Source organism: Oxyura jamaicensis, chromosome 4 (assembly GCF_011077185.1).
Source record: "Oxyura jamaicensis isolate SHBP4307 breed ruddy duck chromosome 4, BPBGC_Ojam_1.0, whole genome shotgun sequence".
Lineage (NCBI taxonomy): Eukaryota > Metazoa > Chordata > Aves > Anseriformes > Anatidae > Oxyura > Oxyura jamaicensis.
Window position 1 is genome coordinate 23,278,767 of NC_048896.1, and position 10,908 is coordinate 23,289,674.

Sequence of the window (10,908 nt, forward strand, 5' to 3'; positions counted from 1 at the left end):
CCCCATGTCCCCGAACTTGTGTCCCATGTCCCCAACCTTGCCTCCCACCTCCCCAACCCCACTCCCCCAACACACCCCCTCCGCCCAAACCCCAGCCCTTTGTCCTCCCGCCCCACGCCCCGCCCCGCGTCCCCTCCCACCCCGGTCCCTCCCCGTCCCCCCGGTCCCTCCCCGGTCCCTCCCCGCCGCCCGCTGCCCGCCGGCCGCTCGCAGCGCGGAGGTGCCGCGGGCGGGTGCCGGAGCGGCGGCCCCAGCACCATGAGCGGCGGCCCCGGAGAGCGGGAGGGCGGCTCCGGCGAGCCCGGCCTGCCCGAGGAGGAGGTAGCGGCACCGGGGGGCTTGGGGCCGGGAGGGGAGGGGGCTGGGGGGTTCGTGGGGGTCCCGTGGGGGTCCCGTGGGGGCCGTGACCTTGAGCGGGGGGAGAGGGGGGCAGAAGGAAAAGGAGCGGGCGGCACATCCCACCCGTCACCCGCTGCCGGGTCAGGGCACGGGCACCCCACAGCCCGGTGAGCCACGAGCAGGGGTGGTATGGGATGATGCTGGGACGCCGGGACAGTGGGACATCATTGGGACACCAGGATGCTGGGACGCAGCACCCCACGGGACGCCCCGAGCATCCTCGGAGCAGAGCGGCATGCGCAGGCACGGGCGGAGGCCTTATTTGGTAGCACGGCAGCTCCGCGCACCCCGCTCGCGGCCCTCGTCCCCAGCCCTCGCCAGCTCGACACCGGCTGGGGACAGCCAGGGTGGGAAGTGGGGACACGGAGGACGGCCACGGTGGGACACTTCCCAGAGCCAACTCCTCGCCCATCGCTGCCCCGCTGCGAGCACTCACGAGGCACCAAACCAGCATGGGGACAGCACCCGGGCACGTGGGCGAGCCATGGGTCAGCCCCATGGGCGAGGGTCCGGCATGGCGGAGGTCCCCCCGCGGCGGCGGGCAGCCAAGCAGCTAATCCGCTGGTAGAAAATTAAAGCGAGCCGGGCTGCGAGGCGGCCGGGGTTGAAGTAGGTGATTAAATGCCTGGTGAATGAGTCACCCGGCTCCTCCTGCCTCTCCCCGCCGTTCCCCTTCCTGTTAAAGTTTACCGGAGGAGGTTTGCACAGGGGCAGGGGACCGTGACCGCGCCGGACATCGCGCGGGGCACCCGGTGTCCTGGGGGGCAGATGAGGATGGCGAGCGCAGCCCTCGCTGCTGCCGTCCTTCGGGAGGTGAGCGCTGGCCGTGCATGTCGCCCGTCCGCCTCCGGGTTGCTGCTTGCGTGATAAAATCCACCCCATGCATGCGTGCGGTGCCCACCAGGTTCCCTCTGGTGCCCCTCGAAGGCTTGGCCGGGGTGTTGGGAGAAGCACGGGGTGATGGCAAGGATGCAGAGGTGGGGAGAGGTGTGCTGGAGTTGAGGTTGGCGATGGCTTCCTGGGGCGAGGAGCAGCAACCAGGAGAAAACCTTCTGCGGGACACCAACGGCCTGGAGGGGACAAAGCGGGAGCACAGTGGTGGCCCCGGCCTGTCCGGGGGCCGTGGGGTGCAGCAGGAGGAGCAGAAGGGGCTTCAGGTGGTCCTGCAGCCCGGAGGTGGGGGACATCGGCCACCACGTGCCCGCGGAGTGGGGTGCCGGTGTCGCTGTTCCTGACCCGGATTACAGGTGGTGCTGATGGAGAAACGCTGCACCGTGGAGACGCTGACAAGATGTTGGTGCAGCGGGATCGGGGCAAAATGCCTCGTCTGTCCTGCTTGGGCTGCAGGAGCCTCCCCACAGGCTCAACGGGGACTCCAAGTCCCCGTGGCCACCGACGGGTTTCCTGTGCGAGTCACCGCAGTCCCCTTGGGAAGGGATTTTGCCACCTCCCGCCCCGGCTGCTCTCAAGGCACCTATGCGGCCCCGGGAGCGCCACCGGCCAAGGATGGAGGCCGAGGCCTCCAGGCTGCCTCTGCCCCGAGGCCCTGCACAGGCTCCTGAGGAGCGGCTCCTGCTCCCCGGGAGGGCAGGGGAGCAGCTTCCCACGCAGCCTCTCCTTCTGCCCCACGGTTCCGGGGATGCCGCGTCCTCCCTCCCACCCCGGCCTCCCCCACAGGCCTCCGACCGTGCCCTCCTTTCAGGGCTGGAAAGCCGAAAAGGCTTTTTTTTTTTTGGTGCTTTTTTTTTCTTTTCCTTCCCCATAATCCGTGCTTTTCTCCATCCGCGGCGAGCGCCGCGCTGCAATTCTGCGGCTCGAGACTTGGCCGACCCGCGTTTGAACTTTCAAAGAAAACAAGTCATTACCGCGGAGAAGCCGCGTCTTTGTGAGGCCTAATTTCAGAGTTTTTTCTTTTCTTTATTTTTTTTTTTTTTTCCGGGGCCTTTATCTCTCCTATCTGCTGCGCAGCCATGGGGCTAAATTATCCGGAAAGTCAGGCTCGGGCGGGTTTGGATTTCAGGAAGGCAGCGAATTGGCGGCGGGTGCTCTCTCCTGAGGCCGCGCACTTCACGCGCGCACAAAATACAGGCGAGGCCTCGGGACCGCTCTGCCGGGAGGGGACGGGCGGACGGACAGCCCTCCCTCGCTGCGTGCCCCAGCACAAGGGGGAATCAGACTTTAAGATTAAAGCCCGTGACCCTCGTGGCGAGGATTTTTCCCCTTCCCCGCAAGCACGGCCCCGGTCACTCGGGGCTCAGCGTGGGCCGGAGGCCTCCTCTCGGGCGGCCTCGGCAGTCTCGGGGTTGGCTGAGGCTCTGCTCTTGCAGGTGAGGACGCTCTTCGTCAGCGGCCTGCCCCTGGACATCAAGCCCCGGGAGCTCTACCTGCTCTTCAGGCCCTTCAAGGTACCGCAGGACACGGGGCGGCGAGGGGCAGCCTGGCGGGCGCGGGAGGCCGGCGCGAGGCCGGTGCGACGGGCGCTTTTCTTTTCTCTCGCAGGGCTACGAGGGCTCGCTCATAAAGCTCACCTCGAAGCAGGTAGGAGGCGGCGGGGTGCGCCCCACAGCTCGGGTGGGGGGGATCCCTGTGAAAAAAAGGAGGGCCGGGGGCACCCCTCACCCCTTCGCCTCCTCTCCCCGCAGCCCGTGGGGTTCGTCAGCTTCGACAGCCGCTCGGAGGCCGAGGCTGCCAAGAACGCGCTGAACGTGAGTGCCGGGGGCCGCGTCCCGCGGGGCCGCCTGCGGGGCTGGGGGGGCTCCAGGGGAAGGCCGGCTGCTCCCCGTCCTCGCGCTGGGTCCCCCCGGAGCGGAGCGTGGCCGAGCGGGACGCCGACTGCCTAATATGGTGCTGATCCCGAGGACGCCGCAGGAATGCGAGCCGCGGGGCCGCGCGGCGCTCGCTGCCAAGCGCATGAGGTCACGGCAGCCCCGGCGGCCTGCGGGGATGCTGGGAATGGTGGTTTTGTTTTGTTTTTTTCCCCCAGAGGGCTCTTTCCGTGGGGATGAGGGGGAGAGGGGGGAGCGTGGGACGCCTGGCCCCCCGGTGAGCAGCCAGCGCCGATGCCACCGGCACCCGTCCCCGCTGGGGTTTGGGGTCCCCCGGCGCTCGCCCAGTGCCCGCCGACCCCCTGTTGCCTTCTCCCCTCCCGCAGGGCATCCGCTTTGACCCCGAGATCCCCCAGACGCTGCGGCTGGAGTTCGCCAAGGCCAACACCAAGATGGCCAAGAGCAAGCTGGTGGGCACCCCCAACCCCAGCACCCCCCTCCCCAACGCCGTACCTCAGTTCATCGCCAGAGAGCCCTGTAAGTGCGCGACGGCTCGGGGCAGTGCCGGCCCCACCGCTTGCGCCTGCTCCCCGCCTCCCTGTTGCTTTTGGGGGAGGGCGAGGGATTAACTCTCCTTCTTCTTCTCTTGCAGACGAGCTCACAGTGCCTGCACTTTACCCCAGTAGCCCTGAAGTCTGGGGGCCCTACCCCCTGTACCCGGCGGAGTTAGCGCCCGCTCTACCTCCTCCTGCTTTCACCTACCCCGCTTCGCTGCATGCCCAGGTAACGCGGCGCGACCCCGGCACCGCTCACGCTGCCCGGCTCGCGGCACCCCAAACCCACCCGCCGCCACCCCGCAGCTCCCCGGCACGGGCAGGGCCCTGAGGAAGGGCACGGGGGAGCAGTGCCGGGGGCTCTGAGCGGCTGGGACCAAGCGCCAGCTGCCGGGAGGAAGAGCGGCGGTAAATATTATTGCAGCTACATACTTCCCTTGTCAAGGCAGCGCTGACAGGCAGCACCTGCGCTCCTCGCGAGGAGCCAGAGGCAGCGGCGTCGCTCCTGGCCGTCCCCCGGGCACGGCCACGCTCCCGTTAGGCACGGCCTTTCCTCCCCAGGCGGGCTCGGGGCGGGGGGGGAGGCTCCCAGGAGCGCGGTACCACGCCGCCCGCTCAGCCCTCGCCCCACGTGCCTTGCAGATGCGCTGGCTCCCTCCCTCCGAGGCTGGTTCTCAGGGCTGGAAGTCCCGTCAGTTCTGCTGAATGCCATGTGAGTGCCACCGCCCCGCGTCCCCCGGTGCCACCTCGCTCCTCTCGGTGCATCCCCAACCCATGCCGGCGAGACCCAGGGAGCCCAAATCCACTCGGCTCGCCCGAAAAGGCGTGCCAACGTGCACGTGCCTGGGACCCATCCCCGTGGCGCCGCTGAGCCCCACCGTGCCCTCCCGCAGGTCTCAGGTGTGTGATGGTGGCCGACAGTCAGTCTTGTGGGTATGAACGGAGCCTGCCGCCGCGGCTGCTGGGCGCGCGCTCGCCACAAAACCGCAGTGTGCTGGTAAGGGACGCGGCGCTCGGCTCGGGGGGGCCCTTCCCGCGCTTATTGTCTTCATCCGGGGCAGGAGTTTGGACAGCCCAGGAATGCCTCTCGGCTTTAAATCACCCCCGTAATCTCCCCTCGCTGCCATTCCGGCTTCCTGCCTTGGATCAACACTGGCTGAATTCCTCCCAGGCGCAAAAACTCGATGTAACTCCGCCCTCCCCAGCGGCCACCCCTCGCCCCCTAGATAGCGCCTCGCAGCTTCGCCTCCTGAGCCCAGCTGCTTTTGTAACCCCTCTGCCTCTCTGTTGTTACAGGCTTGAAAAAAGAAAAAAACACACACACAAAAAAAAAAACCTCGCACAAGTTTGGATTCCTCCAAGACTTTCCCACAGCCTCTATCACACATCTGCTCTCCCAGAAGAAAGCGAAAAGCATACCTAGTAATAATATTTCCCTCTTCTACACTGTATATTTGTAAGAAAGAGCGTGTTATTTCTGAAAGCATGGTTTGACAGGCAGTGCTGTAGCGTTTGAGAAGTATTTTCAAACAACCATAGGAAAGCAGACTACAAAAGGAAAGCGAGAGAGCAAGTATTTTTGTACCAAAGCTTCCGAACAGGAAAATCACACTGGGTTGGACCACGGCTTCTGTGCTCGACTTCCGACTCGGCGTCCTTCGGAGCGTGCCCCCCGCCGCCAGCGGCACGGCGAAGGCGTGACTCTGTGGTCCGTGCAGAGGCCGGGGCGCGTGGCTCGAGGCGGCGGGGCTGGTGCTGCCCTGGCACGGCCCGCCGGGGATCGGCGTGCTCCGGCTGCGTCAGCGCGGCCTCCGTGTGCACTGACAGTATTAGGGTTTTCTTCCCAGCCGTACCAAACACCACGGGGCAGGACAATCAGAACTTCCTTACGGCGGTTTTTTACCTTAGGGCTACGTTACTAGCTCGCTGTGCAAAGCTCCGGCACGGTACAATGCTCGCATCAGGGACGGGCAGAGAGAGCCCACGTGCGTAGCAAGGTGAGAATTTGCCTCCTCCTCCTGCCACGGCTGCTTGAAGTTGTTACGGACACCGTAAACTGCTGTAGGAGACACCAAACTCTCCGTTCCCCCAGCTGACTGCACGTGCCTGCCCTTGTGCCACGGCGCCGGGCTGCCCCAGGCCTTCAGCGTCCATGTGTCCGTGCAGGAGCAGAGCGAAGAAGGGAGGCAGGGCGCGGGATGGCGAGCCAGCCAGCAACGAGACTGCTTGGCGTGCTGGTCTCTCCTCCTCCTTGCTCCAGCAGGAATTTGGATAAGAAGGAGCAAAGCAAAACAAAACAAGAACTCCACCAGATTTCGGTTTCTTGCAAAAGGAGGCGCAAAGCCCGTCTCCTCCGACCGCCTGCTCCCCGAGCGGGATTCGCAGCCTCTCTTCCTCCTTCCTCTGTTTTCGTGGGTGGGCTGCAACACCATGGCTGGGAATTCGGCTGCTGGAGCCGTCCGGGGTGGGGGCGAGACGGGGGGGAAATGGGAAACTGTGCTGCTGGGGCTGTCTGCGAGCACTGGGGCTGACAGCAGGGACTCGAGACCCCGGCGGCTCCGCGAGGAACGGCGCCCGCGGTCCCCGGTGAGGGACTGGTAACTCTTGTAGCAAACCGTCTCCTGTATTTGTTCTGGGGAGAAGAGAGGAAAGGAGCTTCCAACGTTGTCTACTCCGCTTTTGGAAATACGTTTAAAGGTACTTTTCTATTGTAATTTTTTTAAAAATAAAGCCAGTGATTATGATAAGTTACGCGCAGAGCGTGGCGTGCTGTGTACCTGGTGGGGAGCGGGGACGCGGACCCCAACAAGACGCCGGCACCAGCAGTCTGCGGGTGTCCTCGGGGTGCTGACAGCGACGCTCCTGACCGCCACAGCGATTCTGCAGGGCAAAGGCTGGCCGCCTGGCTCGCTTCGATCTCCAGGAAAGCTCCAAGGCCCCGGCCAGAAGGAGCAGCAGGCTTTAAGAAACGACTCCAAGTTTACAAAGATGTTATCAGTTAGTTTTTAAACCTCCTCGTCTTGGCACCGCGCGCAGAAGCTAAGCTGCGATTTTCCATGAGCTCAGCTGCAGAAGAGGCAAATGTAACCTAGAGACAACGGGCCAGATTATTATTTTTTAACATGTGGAGAGTTTTCTAAAACCGGCCCGTTGGCCCAACCTATAAATTCCTCCTCCTTCCTCTGCCCCGATAAATGCGACCAGCTTCCCGAGGAGCCCCCGCCAGCCGGCTGCACTCCTACCACAGCACTCCAGGCGCGAGAATCACGGTTAAAGGGCACGAGCACACGCTGTGAACTGCTCCGGGTGGAAGGAAGAGGCACGGTGTCACTCGAAACGCCCGGCTGGCAGGGCGGAGCGGCAGAGTTTAGCCCTTAGTGTCGGATGCTAATCCTCCTAATGCTCCCGCGGCCGCTGCGAGACACAGCTTTCTCTCCCAGCCACCTTCGGAGGTTTGCTGGCAGGGCCGGGAAGGAGGGGAAGGCAGCGGCAGGCTGCGAGAGCGGCGCGAACACGCTGCTCAGCCAGGCGGCTATGCAGCGCCGCGGTAGCTGGCTGACACCGCCGTCCTCGGCACCGCGTCAGCCAGAAACGCAGACGCTTTCGGGAGCGGGTTCAACACCAAGCATCCTCCAGCGAAGGAAGTGACAAAACCCGCTGCCGGCACTCGCCTCCTGCCGGACTGGGCGACATCTGCCCTGCGAGAGGAAGCTGGAAACGCGTCCCCTCTCGGCCCGCTTGTTTCCTCCACGCCAAGACGCGCTGGGCGCTGTGCTGGCCCGCACTGCCCTCACCGACGCAGGGCAGGAGCGGCGAGCGTCCCCTTTGCCCGCGCTGACCTTTCCCCATGCGGCCGGGGACACATTCCTCTCCCGTGGCTGTCGGGAAGGCCCCGCCGCTGGCTGACACCAGACGGTTGCAAAACAGGGCCGGGGAGTCCCGGGCCAACGCTGGCACCCAGTACCAGGCGAGTCCTGGGGGCACGAACAGGCAGAGCTGGAAACACCAAAAGCAGCAGAGGTGCCCTCGTTGTTTCTGCTTTTCCCACGTCCTCCCCTCCCCAGCCCCTACAGCAAGGCTGGGCCGGGGCAGGGGGGATGTGAGCGGCTCCTTCCCGAGGCAGGGACAGGGCCAGCAGGATCCCAAACCGGAGAGACGCAACCCAGCACCAGGGGCACGGGGAGCAAAGGGCAGACGGGGCCGGTGCTGCTCGGGAGAGGGGGGAAGGAAAAAAACAGGGCTGGAAGAGGAAAGATGAGATGGCACCGGGGTCTGGCCAGGCAGGCGGCTACAAAGAGGCCTCCCCCGTGGGAGGGATGCAGGCAGGGGCACGCCATGCCACCCAAGGTGACGGTGGAGGGTAGAAAGCGAAGCTGAGAGATGCCATTAGCAGAGCCCTGAAATGCTGCCTCTGAAACACGGGTAAGCCAACCATTAGCAAAGCCTGGCCTTCATCTCCGCGGTCTCCATAATTAATAACTAGCTCGGGAGGGAATAGAGAAGACAACATAACCGATGGAGGCAGGAGGAAATCGCGCAAGTACTTCAGGCCTTGGACGTGAGCCCAGAAGTGCAGGTAGAGTCAAAGAATTAACTTAATGGAAGAACAGCCTCCTGCCCTCACCAACCTTTTCCCCTGCTCTGCACAACGCCAACCCACGAGGCTGGCGGGGCCCAACACGTGGCTCCCAACCGCAGTTTTCAGTCGGGGCTGTTTTATGCTGGCCCAACGCACACGCCGGCACACCACAGCTGCGGGGATGGGGCCAGCGAGAAGCCAGGAGAGCCGCTCTTAGAGCGAGCTGTAAGGGGGCTCAGACTCACAGGGGCGGACAGGCCACCTTCGTCCCCTCTCTCCCCTCCACCAGGCTGTACTCCCCAGTCCAACACCCCAAACCAGACCCTCCCCAGTGCCCCCACATTGCTCCTGAACAAGGCAAGGGGACACCCAAACTGGTGCAGGTGCAGCTACCCAAGGTGGAAGCTGCCCTCGTGCTGGGATGCAGCCAGGAAGGCTGATTAGGGGCTGACCCCTCTCCCAGTGGCAGCTATCGGCCGCTCACCTTGCCCATCTAAACCAGCCAAGGAAGCGCCCAGCCCCCGGGCACGCCTTCCCAGACAAAGCAGCCTCCAGGGGTCCCCGAGGCAGCAACGCACGCAGGAATTCGGGCCTGGTGCATTAGCAGCGACCGGAAAGCAAGCAAGAAAGCTGGAAATAATGAGATGTCAACGCCGGGGCTGCTTCTAGCCATCTGCAGCTCGCCATCCCCCCTCGTCAGCAGGTAGCGGGAGCCCGGCTCTCCCCGGTGGCCCGGCACCGCCTGCCCATGCTCATCGAAGTGACAGCGCTCGCTGGCTACGGCCGCGTGCCGGGGCTTTACGGCGCTCCTCAGGGCTCCGCTGCCTCCCTCTGCCCCACTCTCTAAAAGCCTGGAATGATCACGATGAATTATAGATTAGCTCCGGTACACACCGCCTTATGTCAGTTTTCTCATTCGACCATGCAAAGCCCTGCTGTTTTCCAGCCCCTTCCAGAACGATCACCGCGATGGAGAAGGAGGAGGAGGAGGAACAGCTCCTCAGCTAGTCAGCTTTCAGGAGAGGAGCAGGTACACATCCGTGCTCAGAGCTGTGACACCACTGGGCTATCTACCTTGTACCTCGGAAAAAAAACCCTTACAGTGCTTTTACTTTGGGGGTGACGAGGAGCAGGCACGCATCCAGCATGCACCTAACCTGGAGCCTCGCTCACGCACACTTACGGGTTCAGCTCACGCCTCTTCTGACCCACTTCTGCTCTCAGCTGTCTGCGCAGAGGGTGAAACACCTCCTTCCCCTCAGCTCCCTCGCAGCCACAGGCTGAGGATGCCGCGGTGTGAGCAAAAGGACAAGGCAGACAGCAGTGACATACCTCAGAGAGCTCCTGCCACTGAGAGACAGCTCTCTCTCCCCCGGGGCCCTGTCCATATGTCCATCAGCATCACGGAGGGGAGGCTGAACGCCTCTCTGTGCCTGGCCAACCCGCACAAGGTCAGGCAGCAGCTTGGCCAGCACCCTGCGTGGAGAAGTCCTTCAGCGGCAGCGCGGACACACAGCACGTTCAGCTGCCCCCGGCCGAGGCCGCGTCCCATCGGTGCAGGCAGCTCGTGGCCCGCTTGGACAGCGCCTGTGCGGAGCTCCTCGGGCCTCTGGGCTCCTGAAGTGACACGCACACTGGATGCTGTGTGGCAGGCTCGTGGAGGATGGAGCCCACGCGGCATCCCATGCATACGTCGGCTCTGCACGAGGCACCGAAAAACAGTGGCATGGCAGCTTAATTAGGGCTAAAGCCAGCCAGGATTTAAGATGAACCTTAAGAGGGACAGAGGAAGAAGGATGCTGTGTGCCAGAACTGCTCACCAGTGCCTCCATCTCTCCAGAGGGTTAGAAAAAAGCTCACCTAACAGGACTGACACACCAAGTCCAGGAGCTGTGGGAACGATGTCCCCCCTGGACATCACCCGAGGAGCCTCGGGAGAGCAGCAGAGGGAAGTCCTCACCTGGCAGGGACAGACTGTGCAAAAACTCATCTCAGTGACTTGCCGAGGAGCCTTCCTGCAATGCATGCAATAACGGGGCCTCTCCCTGCTGCTGAGGGCAGCCCAGGTCCCCTCACCTCACTGGTCAGCAGCAGACATGGCCAGGGTAGGCAAAGAAAAACGGAGGAAGAGGCCCATGGTCTTTGAGAGAGAGCGCGATGCCTCTCAGCAGCCCTTCGTGCTGCCAGACAGAGGGAGTAAAGATTTTGCCAAAGAAAGCAAGCTGAGGGCATGATGGTTTTGGCCACTGTGAGAACCATCTCGCCAGGCACAGAATAGCTGAGAACACCCTGGAGGAAGATAAAGGAAGTTTAAGGTTTTAGCAGCTCTGAGCTCTTACACTAAACTTCAGCAAAATTAAAAAAAAAAAAAAAAAAGACATTGTGCCACGAAGAGACTGAAGCAGGATGGAGTGCTACTAAAAGCTTTCAGCAGGCTCCCGTTGATTCCCTCTGAGATGTTTTTAAGTTGTTTGATTTTCAACAGGTCTCGGGGGAAAAAAAAAAGACAAAAACAATAACCATAAGGACCACTGGGAGCAGATAGAGAAACAAAATCCAGCTCCTCAAACCCACGCAGAAGAGAGGAGCTCGTTCTTATCTTCTGGGCTTG

General features: G+C 63.0%; 1 protein-coding gene across 2 annotated transcripts; it reads left to right on the top strand.

Annotated features, from left to right (window-relative positions):
• The first annotated feature begins 175 nt into the window (after positions 1 to 175).
• RBPMS (RNA binding protein, mRNA processing factor) lies at positions 176 to 6,468 on the top strand. 2 transcript variants are annotated; one of them, XM_035323698.1, is made up of 9 exons: positions 176 to 321; positions 2,727 to 2,804; positions 2,899 to 2,937; positions 3,042 to 3,104; positions 3,551 to 3,701; positions 3,817 to 3,947; positions 4,361 to 4,430; positions 4,612 to 4,715; positions 5,015 to 6,468. In XM_035323698.1, the coding sequence occupies exons 1-7, from the start codon at positions 259 to 261 to the stop codon at positions 4,421 to 4,423; spliced, it is 588 nt and encodes a 195-aa protein (XP_035179589.1). In that variant the 5' UTR covers positions 176 to 258; the 3' UTR covers positions 4,424 to 4,430; positions 4,612 to 4,715; positions 5,015 to 6,468. The 2 variants fall into 2 exon arrangements, with proteins under 2 accessions (XP_035179589.1, XP_035179590.1); XM_035323699.1 differs by lacking the exon at positions 176 to 321 and adding an exon at positions 480 to 1,212.
• The last annotated feature ends 4,440 nt before the right edge of the window (positions 6,469 to 10,908 follow it).